This window comes from Chroicocephalus ridibundus, chromosome 3 (genome assembly GCF_963924245.1).
Source record: "Chroicocephalus ridibundus chromosome 3, bChrRid1.1, whole genome shotgun sequence".
NCBI lineage: Eukaryota > Metazoa > Chordata > Aves > Charadriiformes > Laridae > Chroicocephalus > Chroicocephalus ridibundus.
The window spans coordinates 9,575,792-9,595,902 of NC_086286.1; the positions used below are offsets into that span (position 1 = coordinate 9,575,792).

The window sequence follows — 20,111 nt, forward strand, 5'->3', positions numbered from 1 at the left end:
AACTTCATAAATGACGTGTCTTTTTAGTCTCCAAACAAAACGCATCGGTAGTTTTCAGAGACCAGAACCAACGCTATTCATTTCAACCACGTGTTGATTCTCTTTTATAATGACAGTACTTGTTAATCCATAGTATTAACTGTTCCACAGCTAAAGAACACGGCAGAAGAACCGCATTGTACAACTGGTCGTAACAAAAGAATCACAGAATACTTCAGTTTAGGAGGAGAGCTCTGGAGGTCACCCCATTCAATCCCTCCACAAAGCGGGGCTCACTTCAAAATTACATCAGGTAGTTCAGGACCTCGTCTCATCGTGAATTTAAAAGGAGGAAGAGCTTGGAAGCACAGCACCTTGTAGTGGCTTTGCACAGCAAACAGAACACTTCAGAGCTCACTTGTTCATACTCTGAACATCTGCCTTATTAGCCAAGTGCAGTATGTTAAGTTTCTTACACAAACAGAACTTATTTTTCAAATAAGAATCTTGGAAAAAATGGCATATCTCCACTAATCCAATAGAGTCTGGTGTACTTTAGCTCAAACTAAATTCTGTCCAACTGCATTATCTTGATAGAAAACAAGAGGCAGAACTATTAAACTTACAAAAACACATTAAACATACACTTTTAAGCATCTAACCTTTTCACCAAGGACAAATACCCACTTTCATATACCTTTCACTTCAAGGTAATTTCAACCCTCTGAATCACGGGTTTATCAATATTTTTTTTCCACAAAATAGTATTCACTGAAACCTTCCAACACAGAAGGAGCTAACAGCAATCCTCAGAAGCTGATGATCTTCCCACTCCAAGGTCTTCCAGTCTTAGTGATTTTGCAGTATTTTCCAAAATCTGCAAGTTTTCTTTTTTTATTATTGTGTTTCCAATCTCTTCAGAAATTACAACCTGTTGGACTACAAATGTATGCCCTGCTGTTTAGAAGGTGATCTCAGGCAAGTAAACACTAACAAAACCAGAAAAATTGGGTAAGTACATTTATCCCATTCATCTCAATTGGATGACAGTTGTGAAGCCTAAAATGTGAGAATGTAAATTCCTGCATTTATTAGCCATATCAGTGACAACCACACAAGGAACCAAAAGCACTTACAGGGATGGGATATTACATCAATAAGGACTGCAAAGTGCCTCAAAAGCAAAGGAGGCAACTATTACTAGGTGCAACCAGAAGCATTTTGGAGATTCTCTGCTTATTTAAACCCCATGTGACAGCAACATTTCTCAGCCACTAGAAGCTGAAATTAACTGTTATTTGGATCCTGCTCATGCTTTCTGGACCCAAATGTTTCATCCTTTGTTCAGACTACATTTGTCCTACAGAATTCTGATTTTGTTGCAGATCAGAAACAAAACTCATCTTTCCAAAACTTTAGTCGGACATATAGTGAGTCCCTCAAAATACCTGCTAATTTGAACAGGTGGTCGCTAGTTTTCTTTAAAGAGCAGAACAGACATAGGCAGTGTCAAAATACCAATATCAGAGACTCAGAATCTTTCTATTCCCATTGTACATTCTAAATACGATGCTGACAAAAGCAGTCTCCTAACATGAGATGCCTTAAAACAAAGGGCACAGAAGCTGTGCAATACAGTTGGTTTTGGGAGGGAGGTTTTGTCAAGTATAATAAACAGGACAGTTTTTCCTCATCTGATGGAATATTAAGAAAAAAAAAAAAGAGAACCAAAGCATCACTGTCCAACCAAATACCAGTGGATATATGTAGTTGTGTCTTGACAAATTATATTTCTAGTATTTAATGAGAATTCAAATATAAACTCAGAAATATAGAACTCTGTACATGGATTACACTTCATACAGTATCAAAATTTTTGTCCATACAATAAGGAAAACTTCAGTTTCATGACACTCCACATGCATCTAAAATACTCATTCTTTTCTGAAGGATCTGAGCAGCAAAACGTCTATTTAAACAGCCTTTTGGAACTGATAATACCTTTGAAACCAGGATAAACTTTTATGCAGACCCACTGTAATTCATGAAATGCTACTGCTTTAACACATTATAAAGGAGAGGAGAAGAACGCTTCTAGGGTATACAGCAGCCAAAAGCTCTCACTGGGAAAAACGGATGGTTTTCTGTAAACAAGGCTCCAGAACGGTTACATGACAATTATGTGATTTTGCTACTGAGTGTCAAAACTCTAACTTCAGCAAATGTTTCGACAGTACTACCACACCACCAGTCCCCCGGGACTATTCTGGTTTCACATCATCAAGAAAATGCTTCATTCATGCTGAATTAGGTGAAGAGGGAGGGCAGCAGTTAGCTGTGCTCAGAAGTATGTCATTACCATGCAACATCCTTTATAAGGATATTCTAGGTTCAGATTTCTGTCATGAAGTAGTAGAGACAACATTAATTTTCTGTTTTACTGATGTAAATTTCTGTATTTTTGACAGATTTTTTTTTTAAAAGGCTACCTTGAACTCCATAACCACATTTTTATTCTGTTATTTTGTGAGGCACGGGAAAATTAATATTTCTGTAGGACAACATCATCAATTAAACCCACTTCTTAAGCAGTATTTGAAAGAAAGAGACAAAAATATTGGTCAGACAAGGCGCAAGACCTATGCTTCTGTAGCCATCTTGCACCAGCACACTTGGGATTTTTTTGGCTGCAGTACAAAATTTTGAGTGAAATTTTTCAGATGATATTAAAAAAAAAAACCCAAAACCAAAACCAGTTTAACCTATACGCAAGAGTTATGGCACTCGTGTACTGGGATGTAGTGAATGTAAAGAAAGCTACACCTGCCTTCTAGAAGACATGAGAATTGGTGAGCGAGGGTCCCAGCTCTGGAAAGATCAAGGTGCTGGATCCACAATTTTGCAGCACTGTTGCACTAAAATATTCCCAGTGGGTTTCTGTACTGAAAGGAAGTGCTTTGCTTTTGGTGCAGTGCAATAGAAAACTTGCCTTCTCTCTTATTATTGCAACATTTTGAAGCTTTGCTACAAAAATAATAATAATCAACACTATGTAGAAACCCAGCCTTCACCCAGACTGCTGGTAACAAATCTGAGCTGCTTTAAAACGACAGGTACAAGCTGAGCTGTAAGAAGCAAGGAGGGGGGTATTCTGCCAGCCCTACATTCTCCTCCCTTCCCTCGAAACCCCACCCCACCCCACCACCAGAAAAGTCAGCCCCCTTACCTGATAATATCATCGTTGTGCCCGAGGAAGAATTTCTGGCTGTGCTCTCTGGTGTTATAAATCACGCCGACTCCAGCCACAAAGTAAACCACCTCTTTGCCTGCCGTGTAGTACAGGTTGTTGCGGCACTGGTGACCCCTGTACCCGTAAACCCACTCAAGACGGAGCTGGCATGCAGGAGCCGTCCGATCCGCCATGATAACCAATCCCCTCTCCCCACAAGCACACACAAAACCGAGCGCTGCCCCTCCTCCCCTTAACTCCTTCCCCTTGCAGGGTTTTCCCCTTTAAAACGTTAGTGATCCCTGCCCAGCTGCTGAAGCTTCAGGTGGCACTTCCAAGCGACGATCTTAAATGGAAAACGCATTCGCGGATCAGGTCTGCTGCCGCTCTTACCGCTGCGCTGCCACCATAATCTGCTGCTGTTGCTTCCCAGGACGAGCAGCTGCCGCTTCCCTACTGCTGCGTGACCCAGGCAACTTCTTGGGGGATATCACCAAAAACACACCTACGTAAGCTGCAGAGAGGGCTTTTTCTTTCCTAAGGCAAAATAGCTCCCAAGCATCAACACCGCCACTTGCCAAGGGCTCCCTGCAGCATCTCCTGTATTGCACCTTCTTGGCTTCCTGCAGAATGCTTCCTGGGTGCTCTTCTTTTTAAGATATATATCTTTGGGTCAAAACTGAAGGAGAGAAAAAAATAAAAACCCTGGTTTTGAATTGCATGGGTATTTAAAATGCAAAGGGACTACTTTTCTTGGGGGGGAGCACTGTTTGGACCCATGCTGTGGCTGTTCTAAGTGGTCTAGGGTCTTCTAAGCCTTTTCAGCAGGATCCAATGCTCGGAGTCTTTATGCGAGATACTGTTGAAAGAGAGGACTTGTATACAACATCCAGCATAAATACGGTAATATTACCCCATCTTTCCTTATCCCCAGCAACCCCAAACTTCCTCCTTTTGGAGTCTACGGCAACTATGCAATTAAAACAATTTTACCACCCCAATTAGCCGGGGGGGGGGGGGGAGAGGGGAGCCTTGTGTTTTTGCTTTCTTTAATGTCATTCTTTAGAACGATATTCCCAAGGAACACACTTCCTTGCTTCTCTTCTGCTTTTTCTAAGGCAAGATTTGTATTGCCGTTTTCAGCCGAGCGTGGTTGCTGCATGTTGTTTGTGATAAGACATCCACCACTCTACAGGATCACTGAACAAGAGCCCAAACCCAGCCCCCCAGAAACTCGGCCACCACCGCAGCAAAGAGAACGCCGAAATCAGAGGAGCAAACCCGAAGACTCATTTAGTGGGCACAGTGCCAGATGGAAGGGAAGAATAAACTACCTGCTACCCTTTACCTTTCCCCACACAACACACCTTACATTCACTATCTGCCCAAACTGAAGAGCAGCGCGTTGACACCGGCTTACACAAACGGTTAAGCGCCGGTAGTGCTCCCCGGGACACAGGCAGTAGAACCCGCAAGCGATACGAACCGCCCTCAATGCATTGCGCTCCACGCTTGAAGCAAACCTTAGGGTAAAACCTGGCATCACACCCAAAGCAACAGCCTCCAGAGGGAGTATCGTCTCTCACGGCCCCCAGTCCCTATGGCGGTCTGCCTGGCGCTGCCCCGCAGGCGGGCTCGCCGGCCGCCGGAGCAACCTCCCCGCCGGGGCGGGTGGGGCGGGAGGCCTCCCGTGGAGGGCGGCCCTGCCTCCCCCGGGGCCGGGCACAGCCCTCTCTCCCCCCGGCACCCTGAGCGTGTGCGAGGGGCGGGGGCACGTCCCTCCCTCAGCGAGGTGGAGCCGGGGGCGGGGGGGGGCGCGTAGCGGAAGCTCGGCTGGAGCAGCGGCTCCCTTGGCACACAACAGCAGCCCCTTTCCCCGTCCGCACCGGAGGAGGGAGACAGCGAAAGGGACAGCGCTCTCCCCGCGCCTCTGAAGACCGGCCTCGGTTGGCGGCGGCTGCGCTCCGCCGTCCCGCCCCCGCCCCGACCCCCGCGGCGCCTCATGGGGACGCGAGTTCTAGCGGGCCGGCGCCCGCCGCGCGGTGAAGGCGGCAGCGGGCGGGAGAACTACAATTCCCAGCGTGCCCTGCGGCGACGGGCCGACTCGCCGTGCGGTTGCCGTGGCGACGGCCCTGCGCCGGGGGGGGCGGGGCGGTGGTGCAACGGTCGCGGCGCGAGCGGGGCCGGCGGCCGCTCTTCCCGCCTTTCTGAGGGGGCTCTGAGGCGGCCCTCACGCGAGGGGCTGCCCGGCTTTCGAGGCGCAGCTCGCTGTGTGTCGTGAAGGGAGGTACCTCGGTTTCCATTTATGATCACAGTGTGGGTTACCTCATTCACGCATTTCCATCAGCGATCTGAAAAAAGAGCGTGAAACGTTGAATAAAAGTTCACCCAAGTCTTTCCCTGTAACGTCATGGCTTGCCACACAAGCCGTCTGGAAATTTACACAATAAAACCCATCTTTCTGCTTTTCTCATTCACAGCTGTATCCACAAGTCTCACGATAACTTAGAAAAACGAAGATACAACAAAATTAGCCCACCGTTTCTTCACAGGTTTTTACTGCATTTGATTGTTGTTTTTTTTCCAGCAGTTAACCTGGCAAATCTTATTAGCAGTCACAGACCAAAATACACATCTCGTTTTGTCCAGACGTATACAGCCATTAAAGAGACTGTGTCCTTACCAAGCACAAAATCCATTACTATAAAAGCCCTTTTCAAAAGCAATGATAACTCAACGTAGAAAGCAGCAAATATATTTACACCTGTGCGTGGATCTCTGTGGTTTAAAATCTGCTGGGACGAGTCCTCTGCCTTGAATTAATTTCCCTTTGGTAACACATCAGATCTACAGGACAGAATGCGTGGTACACCTGAGTAAAAATACCTTCTCTTCCAGTGGTCTTTGAGGAATGCAGTTGCAAAGACTTTCACCGCTGTTATTTACTCATGTTAAAGTCAGTTCTGCATGTAATTGGAATGCTTGTAAAAGCTATTTAAAATGTTCCAAAATTTAAAATGTTACAAAATTTATTCTTGGAAGAACCTTGTGATGCCCCTGAATAAACAAGTTAATGTTTCTTTTCTTAGGAACAAATAGCTCTTTAATATTGAGCATAAGTTTCTCTTCAATAAGGCTTGGCTTGAAAGATTTCTGGGATCAACAGCATTAATAATAAGGTGATGTATTATCTTTGAATGTCAAACTGCTAAGCTACACTGTAATTAGGAAAAAATATTTGCAGTCTGAGCATTAATTCAAGAAAACGGAGTTGCGACATAAATACACTATTTTGTCACCCGTGGCATTGTCCACTACGTATGCTATGGTAGTGTTTTAGTTATCCAGCATATGGGTAATTATTGACACTATTCTCTTAGTGTTGCTTTCCTTCCAGCACCAAAAACCCGCTAATAAAATACAGCTAGCCTTTTGTTGACTTTTAATCTGCTCACCTCTCTCCCTTGGGTCACATAACGGACTTGGGTGGTCCCACTGATGATGCTGCCACAGTGATCTACACATAGGCAGGAGCTTTTTCTCCTAGAAGAGAAACTTGATACAACCTCTCACGTTCTTGGATATTCATACTCTTCACATAGCCTCAAAAGGACAGGAGCAAGGATAGTTTTAAAGCAGCTGTGTGTTGCATTACCCTCTGCCACACAAATCCACTTGTGCTGGAAACCTGGGTGAAGTATCTTCATGTAGCTATGGAACAATTTCAACCTCATGATTTTATTTCTGTCTGCTCTGAAATACCAGAATGCGGAAAATTGTTTTGTCAACTAGCGGATGTGGGTATCTAATAAGACTTCCAATGAATTACGAATTCTTCATCCTTTCTCATTTCAGTACTACCCAATGGATAAAATCCCACGCAATCTTATCTTTCTATGATTTTTTTTGTTACATTATATAATTCTCATAAAAAAATTAATACATTGGCTCTTCCCCTGCTCAGCAAGGACAAACACATAAACTAATTTCAAGTCTCTGCTTGTACAGCTGTCACCTTTCTGTGAGCAACAACAGCCTAGTTGAATTTTGTATTCCATCCTTCAGTAAAACTTGGCATATTCTTTTTTATTTGTGATTTTTAGTATGATCAAACTGTGAAGGTGTTAAACAATAATGCATTGTTGTACTACAAATATATCCTCAGTTTTAGAAAAAATGATTTGTTATAAATCATTATCGTTATTGTAGCAATGAAGTATACTTGCCATGAACCAACACCCCAAAAAACCTTAAAGGAAAACCTTAAAACTAAACATGTGGAACTACAAGTTCAGTTTCGCTTATTTTCCTATAATCTGTACTCTCAAGGATTTTGTGATTTTTTTTTTTTTTGATTGAATTACCTTTCATGGTGAGTTTTTTACATATTTTTTTTCCAATTTAAAAAAAACCCAACCCAAAAGCATTATCGCTTTCGTATTAGGAGCTGTCACGTTGCTAAATCTGTTCCTCGATACTGCAACCTCCTGTTCATTGTCGGTACAACAGAAACATCAGTGATACTTTCACGTTTTCTTTTTAGTCTCGATACTGGGTATAAATCTAACAGAACGCAATTCTTGAGACAGAGGCCTAATAACATAAGCTTTACTTCAGATTAGCTGCTGTAAAAAGTACACAGGGAGCCCTGGAGACTTCAGTATCACGAATATGAGGAAGGCTGGGAGGCAGCAACACAAACCAAGACAGAGCACGAACCTCAGTAAAAAAGGGCATTTACGTTCAAAAGAGAGTAGTCCGAATGTATTTCAAATTTAACGTAGCTCTTGTAAAAATAAATACTTTAAAATATATTTAAGAACATAATGAAAAGATAACATAAAAATTTGCAATAGCACCGTCATTTTTCCTCCTCACTGTGGCAAGGAGCCTGTCAGCCCAGCCTAGAACACATATCCCGTGACATTTACTCCTTCGTTTTAAACGTAAACCCAAACTAATATAGCACCTTGTATGAGTAGCACCTGAATGACAGTTATCACACTCTCTGCTGAAGGGACCCCAGACTGCTGCTAGGGTTTTTGAGGGGTTTGGATTTTTTTGTGTGTGTTTTGTTGTCATTGTTTTGTTTCCTCGTTTGTTTTAAAGCATGCCTTGTATAGAAGATGCCAAAAAGCACCACATCTCAAACTACCTCCAATCCTCTGTTATGTATCCTGCCCGCTCTATAGATATCTAAGAGCTGTGATTAACAACGAACACAGAGACTTCTCCCTCCCAGAAACATCCGTGTTATGTCCCAGATCTTTGCTACACAAAATACCATTTATAACTCGTATTTTTATGGATGAGAATGTATGGCAGATGCAATGAGATGTCATATTATTGAGATTTCAAAATAGGTACCTCTTATTTGAGCTGAAAATATTTTTAAAAACTATATAAAATCTGTAAGAACTTGGGGGGAGGGATCAGAAGCAGGACCTGTCATCTAGTTCTGTTTGTTTGTTGCCTGGCATTACATTAATCCAATCCTGATTGATGCCTCTCAGCGATTTTACAATTTAACTACAAAATAATAACAGGGGAATTGGCTCTAAGCTTTTATTCCTTGTGGGAGGAAATACTGATTTGCAGTGATGAAATGCTAGGACCTGGCCGGAAATAGCGTTAGGAAAACAAGGGAAAAGAAAAAATAAGAGTCTTTTCCATCCTCAAATGCAAAGCAAGCCCATTTCTGAATGATCAGACATACCTTATCCTTTCAAGTCCTAGCCTGGAGAGAAAGTCCTTCTGACCAACCGTAATACATTTGTTTCGCTGAATGTCTAAGCACAGTCCAGGACTGCCATGGACAGCAGGAGATTGATAAAAACCATCTGTCTTAGTCCACCGTGCTCACTCCTGCTCAGAGCCCAGAGGTACAGAGTAAACAGCACGGTCCGCAGAGATCCAGCCTGGTTGAGCGCATGGTGCAGCTGTGGGACCTTGGCATTGCTAACACAGTGCAATTCACTGCTGCGCCTCCTGCCCGAAGGGTCTCCCAGACCTAACCTCTAACGGGTTACTGCCAGCCTTTACCCAGACATGCATGTGGGGCTGTCCTTCTGTATATTTTCCACGGGATCTCAGTGATCAATTTAAAATTATCGTCACCATTGCAGAGAACTTGATTTTCCCACAGAAACATCTCTCATTTTTTCTGCCACAGCAAGGATGGTGGCGTTCCTCGCCTTTCAGCTAAGTGTCTTGGCTGCCATACTTGACTCAGCTTCCTTCCTATGGTGATTCATCTGAGACACGTCTAAATCTTACCACAAGTTTACATATTCTTTTAAAATCTGACTTTTCCAAGTTAAGAGAACTTTCATCCAAGCTCTTAATTCCCGAGTGCACAAATAATACTTGATTGTTCCGTTGGTAGCGGATGTATTGTAGCTAAGCATCTCTCTGGACAGAGTGACCTCTCATGGATAATGCCGGTACTCTTGCGAAGGAGGGAAATTTTTTCTCAGCGAGGTGTGAGAGTAAAAGAATAGCAGTATTAATAAGAAACTAGTAACAATGTTAGGCCCAAATGATGTCTACCGTTATAACACAACGAACCACCACAGCACCTCCTTTAACAGTTGAAGATTATTATGTGAAACTCATTACTATGAAAAGTAAACGGTACTTCAAACATAGAACGACACGTGTAATTAAATTGCATTGTAGATCTGATGTTCACTATCACCAGGCTAATCTGCACGCTGAGCTTAGGAAGCAAGGGAGGATTCATTGTGAAATATATACTTATGCACAAAATCCTTCATTTCATACTTTACAGAATAAATTGGCATGTTATTGCAAAGTAGACCATTTCAGGTCTCCTGATCCCCTGCTCTCGGACTCTCCTGCAGGTGTGACGACTAGGCTCTCCCCCTCGGCTGCTCCGTGCTCTGGTTGCGCGCTGCATATGCTGCATTATGACACAATGCAGATGTGACCACATGGGCTTGCTGAGCGACTCTGCTGCCTCGGCTACACGCAGTGACTCAGACGGCAGGTGATGGCACACGCAAGTCATCTAGATTTGCTTCAACAGCATCAGCACATGTTGTAAGACATCCCAGCCTGCTAGGCTGTCGCTAGAATGCAGAGCAACAAAGGCTACAAGCTGAATTAGAAGCCAAATCTTTAACTCGTGCTTTTTGCATTTAATCGCTGTAGGTTTTAATATATTTCTCTTTATTCTCACTATTCGCCCTGCCTACTGCAGTATTTACAGTACTGCATTGTGGGTTTGGTTTCTGCCTTACCTTAATCTTGTTTAAAATCCTCTGAAACAAAACCCAATAATCCACCAGAACCAGAATATTCATTGAATTGCTGTCACAAGTCTAGAGAAAAATGCTTGACAACAGGGGATAAATTACACTCATCATTAAGGAAGAAAACAGATTAAGGTCTCAAGCGCTGAATACTGACTCCTCAACTAGGTGGCCATGGGGACAACTCAAATCCTGATGCATCGAGAACACAGGGCATTATTACCCGAGTTTTGTTCTGCTTGACCTCAAAGCATACCTTCTTGAGACCGGGACACACAAAAGCAAGCTGAATCCTTCTTCCACTTTTGCTGGCTGACAGCTCCCATTCCTCCTGTTGTCAGGACGTAGCCTCGATTGTCCAGTACACAGGTAGAGCTGTAGTGTCAGAGAGCTGAATTTGGCTTTTTCCAGTAATTTAACTCTTAACGTTACGTCAGGCATTTAGTACAGCCTGATTTTCTAAGGTTGAGTTTTGTTTAGTGTTTGGGTTTTTTCCAACTCGTTATGATTTAAGTTTCTATATTTATTCAGCCATGTGTGATTAGCCAAGGTAGAAAAAACCTCAAAATATCCACAAAAAAAAAAAAAAAGAAAGCAAAACTGTATTATACCTGCAAATTATTTATTACAAAAATATATTCTTAAAGACCCTCCACATTTAAAGTCCATTCTCTGTGAACTCTATAGAAGAGAGCATGGTGAAGTGAAAAACTCTCTAAAACAGTGTTTCACAGGAACAGAGATTAATCATACATTTCTTTTACTTCACCATTAATCTTCCTTGCACAGAGTACAACCCTACAATAGAACATATTCTCTATGCAGAACAGATGGGTTAACAGATAATTTGCATCCATCTAAAAGAAAACCCTCCCACCCAACACATGCTTCATTCCCGTAGCTAATGAGTTTTGGGTTTTTTTACCCTCGTTGTACTTAATTCTTCAGGATATGGAAAGGACCCTTCAGATGCAGCTCTCCGATACCTCCTCTCAGCTTAGTGTGCAATATGAGGCTCCCACCAAACAGAAAAAGGACGGCAGACTGACCTGACTAGAGGGCAATTTCTCTTCTTCGTAACAACGATAGTAATGTACCTGAAAAGTGGTTGGCTTTAATTAATTTCCTTTGAAAATTTTAAGGTTCAAGTTCTGTATTATTTTTACAACATTATCTCCGGAAGAAACAAACTTAAATATGGATTAGCCTACAAAACCTGCTAACAAAGGAAACTGCAATACAGTGTTAAACTGCACTATAAATCCTCATTCTTCAGTGCGGTAACCAGAAGAAATATAATGTTCCGTCTATCGAGGGGTCTAACCGCGTTTAGTGGTGCAATTTGGAAAGTAACACAGCCATTTCTGCAACGGTTAACACCGGTGCCAGGGACAACCCGCTCCAATTTCAGTCCCATTTTCATCATCCGCACTCAGTCTTTTTTCTTCCTCTGATATTCTCCAGCAGTCTTCACATAACCCAAGAGAAATTCCCCCATTCTCTCTCCCTTCTGAAACTAGCACACCAACCTGACTTTTCTGACCTGGCTTTGTCCGAGGAGGCTCTTTCTGCCCCACTAATTCCCTCTGCGAGGAAACTGCATCCTTACAGTCCAAAGGGGAAAACAGGCAAGGCTTAGTATTAACTCTTGTTTCTCAGCAGCTTAAAACCAGTTCCTAAGCAGAAAGGATTTTTATTCAAGTAGTTTTCAGAAACAACTTGGAGTAAGAGGCAGGAGAAACCAAGAAAAACAATTCTGAAGGCACGTTCAACCAAGACACTACAGGGTTACACACAACCGGTAGCCACGATCAGTCTGTTAAATTACTCATCATGATAGCTTAACTCAAGTGATAAATACGGTAAGGCAGCAACATTTTTGTGTACTTTAATCAACTAAGACGAATGTTTCATATTCTCTTCTCATGGTACAACTCAGCTTTTTATATCGTATTGAATTTTACATTTACAAGACTAGTGGTGTTATCCTACATTTTACTAATAATTAGACTGGAACAATGTCATATTACAGGAGTAAAAACTCACGTGCATGAATATTCAATTGTTTAATAACCCAAAACTTTAGAAACAAGAAAAACCCAGAAAACACTGTATACTCCATGATAGTAATTAAGACATTGTATTGGGCACATATTCAGGAAATTGTCACTTGGAAATACATCCGTTTGCAGTTTATCTGCTTTCTAAAATTTTATTTCAGTGTACTTCAATAATCACAAAAAATTAAAAAACAGCTTCCCTACATTTCGTTGATTTTAAAATTTCTAATGCCTGTTAGGGTTTCTTGGAGCTACTCCTTTCAGCTGGTTCCCTAGACGGCATCCAATTTAAAGAAAATTCTGCAAAGATGCTAAATCTTTGAAACACTGACAAGGTCAAAGAAACAATAAGCTCTGGAATCACCTTAGTTGCATTAAATGTGTGTCCTCACAGAAGTGCAATGGTGGCTGTACTTAAGAGAGGTACGTTTCAAAAAATTGACACAAAAAACCCCAGTGAAATTAAACTGAGCAGGACAACAAGTCCTCAGTACGCTATAAAGTTCAATTATGGCCCAATTTACCAAGGACTTAAGCACTGAGCAAAGGGTAGGTAGAAAGTTGGAGAACTAGGATTACTTAAAACAATGTTCTTTTCCTGCAAGCCAGTACATGGGTATTTACCTCAATCAGACACGATGTTCAGGTAGCTTGTTCAATTGTCCTAGCCGACGTCTATGCTTACTTCCATTGATTCTGCTGGATTTATTTCTCAACAAAAATTTCTATGCCAAAATATTTTAAAAAACTATGATTTCATTCCTTCCTTCATCTTTCTTTTTTTTTTCCTTTGGCACTTAATTTGAGGAGCAGGGCGAAAGGGAGGGGAGGTGGGAAGTGAAGGGAAAAGGAAGGTAAAGAGAGGTGGAAAGAGAGACAACAGCTATTTCAGTATGAACTTTCGCACAGAAAAACGGAATTACATTTTAAGGCATTAGTTTCAGTGCACAGGAGAGATGGCATTTTAAAATAACTTTATTTTTGATCCTCTTTCAAAATTATGATTTGACATTGTCAGAAATGAAATAAGAAACTTAACCAGCATATTTAGTTTTAAAAGCATTTAATGACATAGCATATATTTAACAGATAGGGTAAAAGTCTAGAGGTACAGTTCAATACAACTGAAAGCCAGTTCCAGTACTACTCTTGACTACAGGCCCAGTTATTGAAAGTTCATTCCTATTAAATGTAATTTTTGATTGTGCAGTAAGATGAAATCTTTTCATTACAATAGTTACAGTGACAGAGAAATGCACACTATGTATCAAATAGCAAGGTAACGTAGCAAAATTATAACACACAGTGCTGCAGCTGACAAGCAAGTAACCATTTGAGTAACATTACTTTTCCAGTAAATGCTTCAGTTCCACTTTTACACTTATCGATGATTTTAAAGGGTTTATTATACATCTAGTCTTATTATACTTTGTACTAGAATTATCTGAAACATACAATATAATGTATTTCAGCAAAAAAAAAAAAATTGAAATTACAGATTATTTAAAACTGTTTCAGCCTGCTAATCCACCTTGTACACCAACATTCTTATCTGTCGTACTTGATGCAGAAAAGCTTCAGGTTGTGTTAATAACCAATGCCAGGATATAAATGGTCTGTCTGTAAGTAATGCATACCTGCACTCTGTTACAGCAAAGATAATACACTATCATTTTAATAAATGTTAGAATTGTAATGGGAGGCTCCACTAGTCAAGACTCAGCATAACAACCTTAAATGGAAGTGAACGTTTCTGAAAATTTGTACATTGGTTTTTGATGTGCACAGTAGATTCGAAAGCACCGCTGCCTTGCATACCAATAGTACTAGGAGTGGGTTATTTTCCAAGACAGCCTCACAAAATTGAGGAACAGTTTAAATATTAAGATCTAATCTACATTAACTTCATTTAAAAAAAACCAAAAACAAACTCCCAAAACCTGGTCCTCCCTCTCCTACAGAAGCTGCTCAATGCACCTCATACATTTGTAACTTTAGGTTCTTTTTTTGTTGGCTTTTTATTTTAAAACGCTCTATAAATAAAAAATGTCAATCACATTGAGGAACATGAGGCACAGAGAGTAACGTATTGGTTCTGAGCTCGCATGCTGGAATTCCACTGGAACGGTCAGAGAAGTGCAGTGTGTGGAGATGGAGTTCACTTCTTTTTACCAAAAAGGCTGAATCTTTTCTCTTTGTCTTTCTCTTTGTCTTTCTCCCGCTTGCCAGGGCTGGACTCACTGGTTATTGTGACGCTGGCAGGCAGGGTCTGGGCACGGCTGGAGGCTGGAGTGCTCTGGGTGGTCGGGGACACTTCGATTTTATCAGAAGAGATAGCTGACGTGATGGCCTGAATCCACGTGTTCATCTCCTCCTTCAAGAAGCCCCAAAGGCAGAAAGCTGTTACAATCCGCGTGTCACACGCCCTCTCTAATTCACTCAATATTGTGGAAGGGGAATGGGTAGAAGTGGGAAATGAAAGGAAACACGGTGCTAACTCATCAGCTGGCGCTCCTCTGGTTATGTACCTGCAGAAGATGTCCACTAGAAGCTGTATCTGAAAAGCCCTACTGCCCTGGTGGCGCCAGCAGGAGCTCCTGAATCTACACATCACGCACACATATGCACAAAACTGCAGACCAGGAAATTAAAAAGCATCCCTGAGCTCTTAGCAGCTATTTTTTTCCTGTTGTACAACAGCACAGATATCACATCAGTAATAAACGATAAGAAAAACAAACTTACATCGTCTTTGGCTTGGAAGAGGTATTCGTTGCCATCAGTCAATCTGTAAAGAAAACAACCATCACAAATTTAGCTTAGTAGTAGCCACACTGCTTCAACTCCTGCTTGTTTAGCGACAGTACGTAATCACACCGAGACATACATATGGGACTGTTTTGGTATCTCGTACTGTCACGCAGAGGCAGCCACACACACTGCACGTTCTGGTCTCTAGCCACGTTTACGATAGTGGACTTGTTCGAGTACGTCAGGACGCACTGCAGAGCTTGCCGTCTTCAGCAGCTGATGATGGCTGCTTCAGTATACTTGCTCTTTCAGGCAGGTCTTTTCTCTTTTGCAAAAGACAGTATAAAAGTTTACAATACTTTGAAAAGACAAAAGTCACAAGCAACACCCAGAGTTTTCATGGCTTTTGTAGACACCTAGCAAAATTCTGCAGCTGCTCCGCTGCCCTAACTACTGTGGAGTTGACTCAAGATACTGTACGGGGTATTATTTTTGAGTATTCTCATGAGTGTTATGAGCCTCTTCTCACACTGAAGGCCGGAGTCTCCCTCCTGTTTTATTTCTGTGCTGATTTTACTCAGGTGGTTTAACTGGGATACATTTAACAACCTCTGTGAAGATATATCTTAATTAAAAACAAGACTGAGTAACACCAGATCAGGCATCTGAACAAGTAGGAGGCAGGGTCAGTAGGGCTGCATTGCACACTTCCTGATCTTTTCCCACAATAAGGAAACTTTTAAAAATCTCTTCATGAAGTGAAATTAAGTATTAAACAGTAAAATAACAGTGAAGACAGACAGACACTTGGAACAATGTAATTATGCCTTGCTTTCTTCTTTAAAGAACTAAGAAAAATAGTTCCAGTGTACTCTCCATAGATCACAACTAGACCTTTCTGCGAGAAATCCACCTGCATGTGACATCTGTAGAGACCGCAGCCTCTCAGACGTTCAACACCACACCCCTTCTCAGCTTGGAGAGACAGATTTGACATGAGCTGGTGAACTCTCTGGGGACTCTCCTCACGAGAATGAGCAAAGAAAATATGCTATATGCAATTACCCGAGAGCCCTGTGCAGGTGACAGGGTACTGTGAAAAAAAGGGCAAGAGCATTTTCTGCATAACTGTGTATTTGGAACAACATCTCCTTACATTATCAATTCAGAGACATTTAAAATAGTACAAAGGATGAATCACAGAGCTGCAGGCCTGTCTTCAAGAAAGGTAAAATTCCCTAAACATTTGCTATGTATTTCCCTATATATTTGCTATAAAGTAAATTTCCCTGGGTATGGATTCTATCATCTTTAGAGGATTCTTGGATCAATATAAAATTAAAAAAAAAAAACAAAGAAAAAAGTTCTATCTTGGAATATATGAACTGATCAGTTCATAATGTGAGTCTCCTTTGACAGAAGCACCTAACTGCTGTGTAATGTTAAAATATTTTTTCACTGTTGGCACTAAAAGATTGATCAGTAAAACAGAAATAGAGTTTTGGAAGGAAAAGCCTCATTTTTTTTAACCTTTGAACAGCAAGTACTTCACATACTTCAAAATTAAATGGTCTGTAACTACCTGTTCTAGACCTGAAAATGTGATAAATGTCTTCAGTAATCTCCTAAATCCATGCTGAAAAAATGAAACAAGAGGCCCGATTTTGCAAAGAGCAGAACCATGAACATTCAGCTCTTTTCAATTAATTCCAGAGGGAGCAGCTGAAAAGACCAGTATTTTTAAATGCAGGCTCCTAACTTTAGTCAGACGCATCTAGTCTTGCCCAGGTGTAAATAAAGCGCACAGATTATTTTGATACCGTTTTGCACGTGCTACCTTTGATAAATACACCATGTTTCAGTGACAGGAAGAGCCTGTTCAGAAAAGTAGATGCTGCAGTTAAGAATTACGATTAGTTCCTAGGTTGGATCCTCCCACAAATTCACCCAGTGAAACATACCCAGCGCAACTGAAACTAATGGCAAGATGCTTCAACAGGTTTACCTTAGCTTGAACACATGCTTTTTCTTTTTATAATCGACCGCTATTTCACAGACTGCTTCTTTCAAGCTGACAGGAATCTCATTGTGGTAGGGGATGCCAGAAGCAGCAGCCTTCGAATCCTTGTAGAAACCCATCTCTTGGTTGTTTATGACACAATACACGTTATGCCATGATCTTTAAGACATGGAAAACAACAAAAGTAGTTATAAATCTAATGCTCTTACCTGCAGAACTGGAGAAACCAAACACAGTTATTTCTATAAGATAACAGAGACTAGTTCAGTCTGAGGATGCGAATACAGCATACGCTTGTCTTGTAAACTGCAGGCAGCAAATTCTCTTATAAAAGCATGGCTTCAAGACGGAAGTACTGACTTTGAGCCAAATGGAATACAGATTTCGAGAGCTCTCTTTGATAGCACATAAGCATATACTAACAGTAGGAGGACTGTCTGGCAGACTAGGCAGTTTGCAGATTGTCTGGCAGACTTGGGAGAGAAAGTGACTGACCTTTTAATGACTATGCTTTATTGCGGAAGGAATTCTCATTGTGTTGCAAACTAACGAATGGATTGCATACGAAACCCTTGATTCTTACAATTACTCAGTGGCATCGCGCACCTCATTCTCTAATACAGCTATAAAAATCAATGATTACGAAAAGTACGAGTCCCTAATTAGTACTGGTGACTGTCACTGCCTCAAAGTAGCTCTTCAGTGCGAACAACTGTAGCTGAACAAAAATTATGGTAGTACTACACTGATTTGTGATGTGCACTCAGCTCTGCTGAGTACTTCAGCTCCTACCAGATCCCTCCAATGTTGGTGGAGCTCATCACTTGGCTAGTGGTGACTTGTCAGCCAAGTCATAAATCTGGTTTCAAGAGCTCTTTCAGGTCACAAAGGACCCCAGTCTGCTTTTCTAGTGCAGACAGAAATCTCAGAAGTTTTGCCTGTTTGCGAACTACAGGATCAGGACCTTAGGAATGGAATCAACTAAGGCACAAAAAGTCATCTACACCCACTTTTCTCTTCTGAACAGATTACAGAGTAGGTGGAAAGTGCTAATGTGCAAACAGAAAATGTCAGAAGAATATGGACATTTCTATTCTCACACCTACGTGATTTTCTTTTCTTGTAGCAACATGCAATTGAGAGATCTGGAATCAAATCCCTCTACTGCCACAAATTCATCCTTTGAAGTGGGAAAGCCATGGTATCTTTATGCTTCAGTTTCCCACTTTCCAGATATGGCTAACGCTGCATTTTCTACCACCTTTAGGTTGCAACTTCCTCAAATATACTGCTCAACCATGCATACGGAGTTTCTACCACAACAGGGGCGTAAGCCTGAAAGGTCTTTAGGAGCCGTGAGAAGACAACAGCAGCAGCGATAACATGTACTGTCTAACGTCTTGGCGAGTTCAGATGCAATTAGCCGCATTGCGCATCGAGTACTTTACCTGCTCGAGGCTTTCTTGCTGTGTGTCTCCCATTCGTGTTTGCGATGTAAGAAGCCCTCCATCTGAGCTGAAGGAATCTCTTGTGTTTTGGCTGGTAGGGTAGCAGCAGTCTGTGCCTGAATGGCGGTCTTGGCTTTGCGGTCTGACGTTGGAGAAGGAACAGGACTAGACTCTTTTGAACTTGTCCTCTGTTCTGCAGCTCCATTGACCATTTCGTTTGTTTCTGCAGTTTCTGCCACCTAGGAACAGCGGAAAAGAAGTTCAGCTAGAAGCCTCACAACACCGCGGTATCTTGCAGTTAATCTGTTTCCCTGCACAACGTGGCTGTGTATAAACTTTGCCTGGGGAACGACACAGGCCAATAATATCTTTCTCACACTCCATGGAGACACAGAAGGCCAAGGAAATTAGAAGGTATGAATGGATTAGTACCCATTTTATAGGTAGAGAGACGGGAAAATAAGAGCAGCTAAACATCAGTGTGAATTTTACTGTGCTTTGCTCTGCTGGTCAATTCATATTCCTTTATATATTGTTATTCCTAAAATTAGAGCATTCAATTCTGTTGCTAAATACTCAAATGTTTGGAACAGTAACAATCACACTTTCTGCACACCTAGAGGAACAGTAGAAGTTATACACATCAGCCACCTTAAATACATTTATGGGTATTTAAAGTCTATAAAATATATTGAAGTCTATAAAATATATTAACTATAAGTCAACAGAAAAATATGTCAAAATTGTCCAGGAGCATTTACAAAAATTTGCATCATTTATTTGTTTCTGTAAAAGCTCCTTTCCCGCTTTCCCCATTCCCCTAAGTGACACAACAAAATCAAAACATGCAGGAATTAGAAAGATTACACCATGCATTTCATCTCCACCATCCCAGTTAGGATATTGGATCTTAAAGACAAGGGAAATGAGGTCACGTGTCAATTTATCAAGGTCTTTTTCAGACTTGCGTTATTAGGTGGATTGGATTTTTGTTAAAGGAACTGAAAACCACCACAGTCACACAACATCACACAGCTATTTACCCCCAAAGAAAGACAGAACCAAGGCCTTGCCCATCACTTGCTTTGTTGATCGCGTTGCCTGTCGCACTGTGATCGAGATAGCCTAGAGAGCAGCCATGTTTCCAGCAGCTCTGACTGGTCAAGCTGTCGACGTCTTCAGGAGCCATTCATCCAAAAATCATTTAAATTGGAATCCTAATGGCTATACGCTTTTGAAATGCAGCTTGGTCCCAGTTTTTTTTTTTCTCGTACCATTACTTTGACATGTAGAGCCATTGGTAGCAGCTCAGGAGTTACACAACCAATGTGTATTATTATTATTATTAGC

At 41.6% G+C, this 20,111-nt stretch overlaps 2 protein-coding genes across 10 annotated transcripts in view; both read right to left on the reverse strand.

Annotated features, from left to right (window-relative positions):
* Positions 1–4,841, reverse strand: part of EML6 (EMAP like 6) — a 149,753-nt gene extending 144,912 nt beyond the window's left edge. For 4 of the 7 annotated variants that reach the window (XR_010070137.1, XR_010070139.1, XM_063327885.1 and 1 more), the window contains exon 1: positions 3,206–3,438. Coding sequence is in view for 5 of the 7 variants with exons in the window: in XM_063327885.1 (XP_063183955.1) it covers positions 3,206–3,402 (197 nt within the window). In the remaining 2 variants the exon portion in view is untranslated. Of the gene's footprint in view, positions 1–3,205; positions 3,484–3,601; positions 3,888–4,575 lie in introns of those variants that run through there. The other 3 variants (XM_063327886.1, XM_063327887.1, XM_063327888.1) reach the window with 3 other exon arrangements.
* Positions 4,842–13,499: 8,658 nt separating this feature from the next.
* SPTBN1 (spectrin beta, non-erythrocytic 1) overlaps positions 13,500–20,111 on the reverse strand; it is a 137,029-nt gene continuing 130,417 nt past the window's right edge. For all 3 annotated transcript variants that reach the window (XM_063327897.1, XM_063327896.1, XM_063327898.1), the window contains 4 exons: positions 18,762–19,000; positions 17,299–17,472; positions 15,288–15,330; positions 13,500–14,916 (listed from right to left, as the gene is read on the reverse strand). In XM_063327897.1, coding sequence (XP_063183967.1) covers positions 14,701–14,916; positions 15,288–15,330; positions 17,299–17,472; positions 18,762–19,000 — 672 coding nt within the window. In that variant the 3' untranslated portion in view covers positions 13,500–14,700. The remainder of the gene's footprint in view (positions 14,917–15,287; positions 15,331–17,298; positions 17,473–18,761; positions 19,001–20,111) is intronic.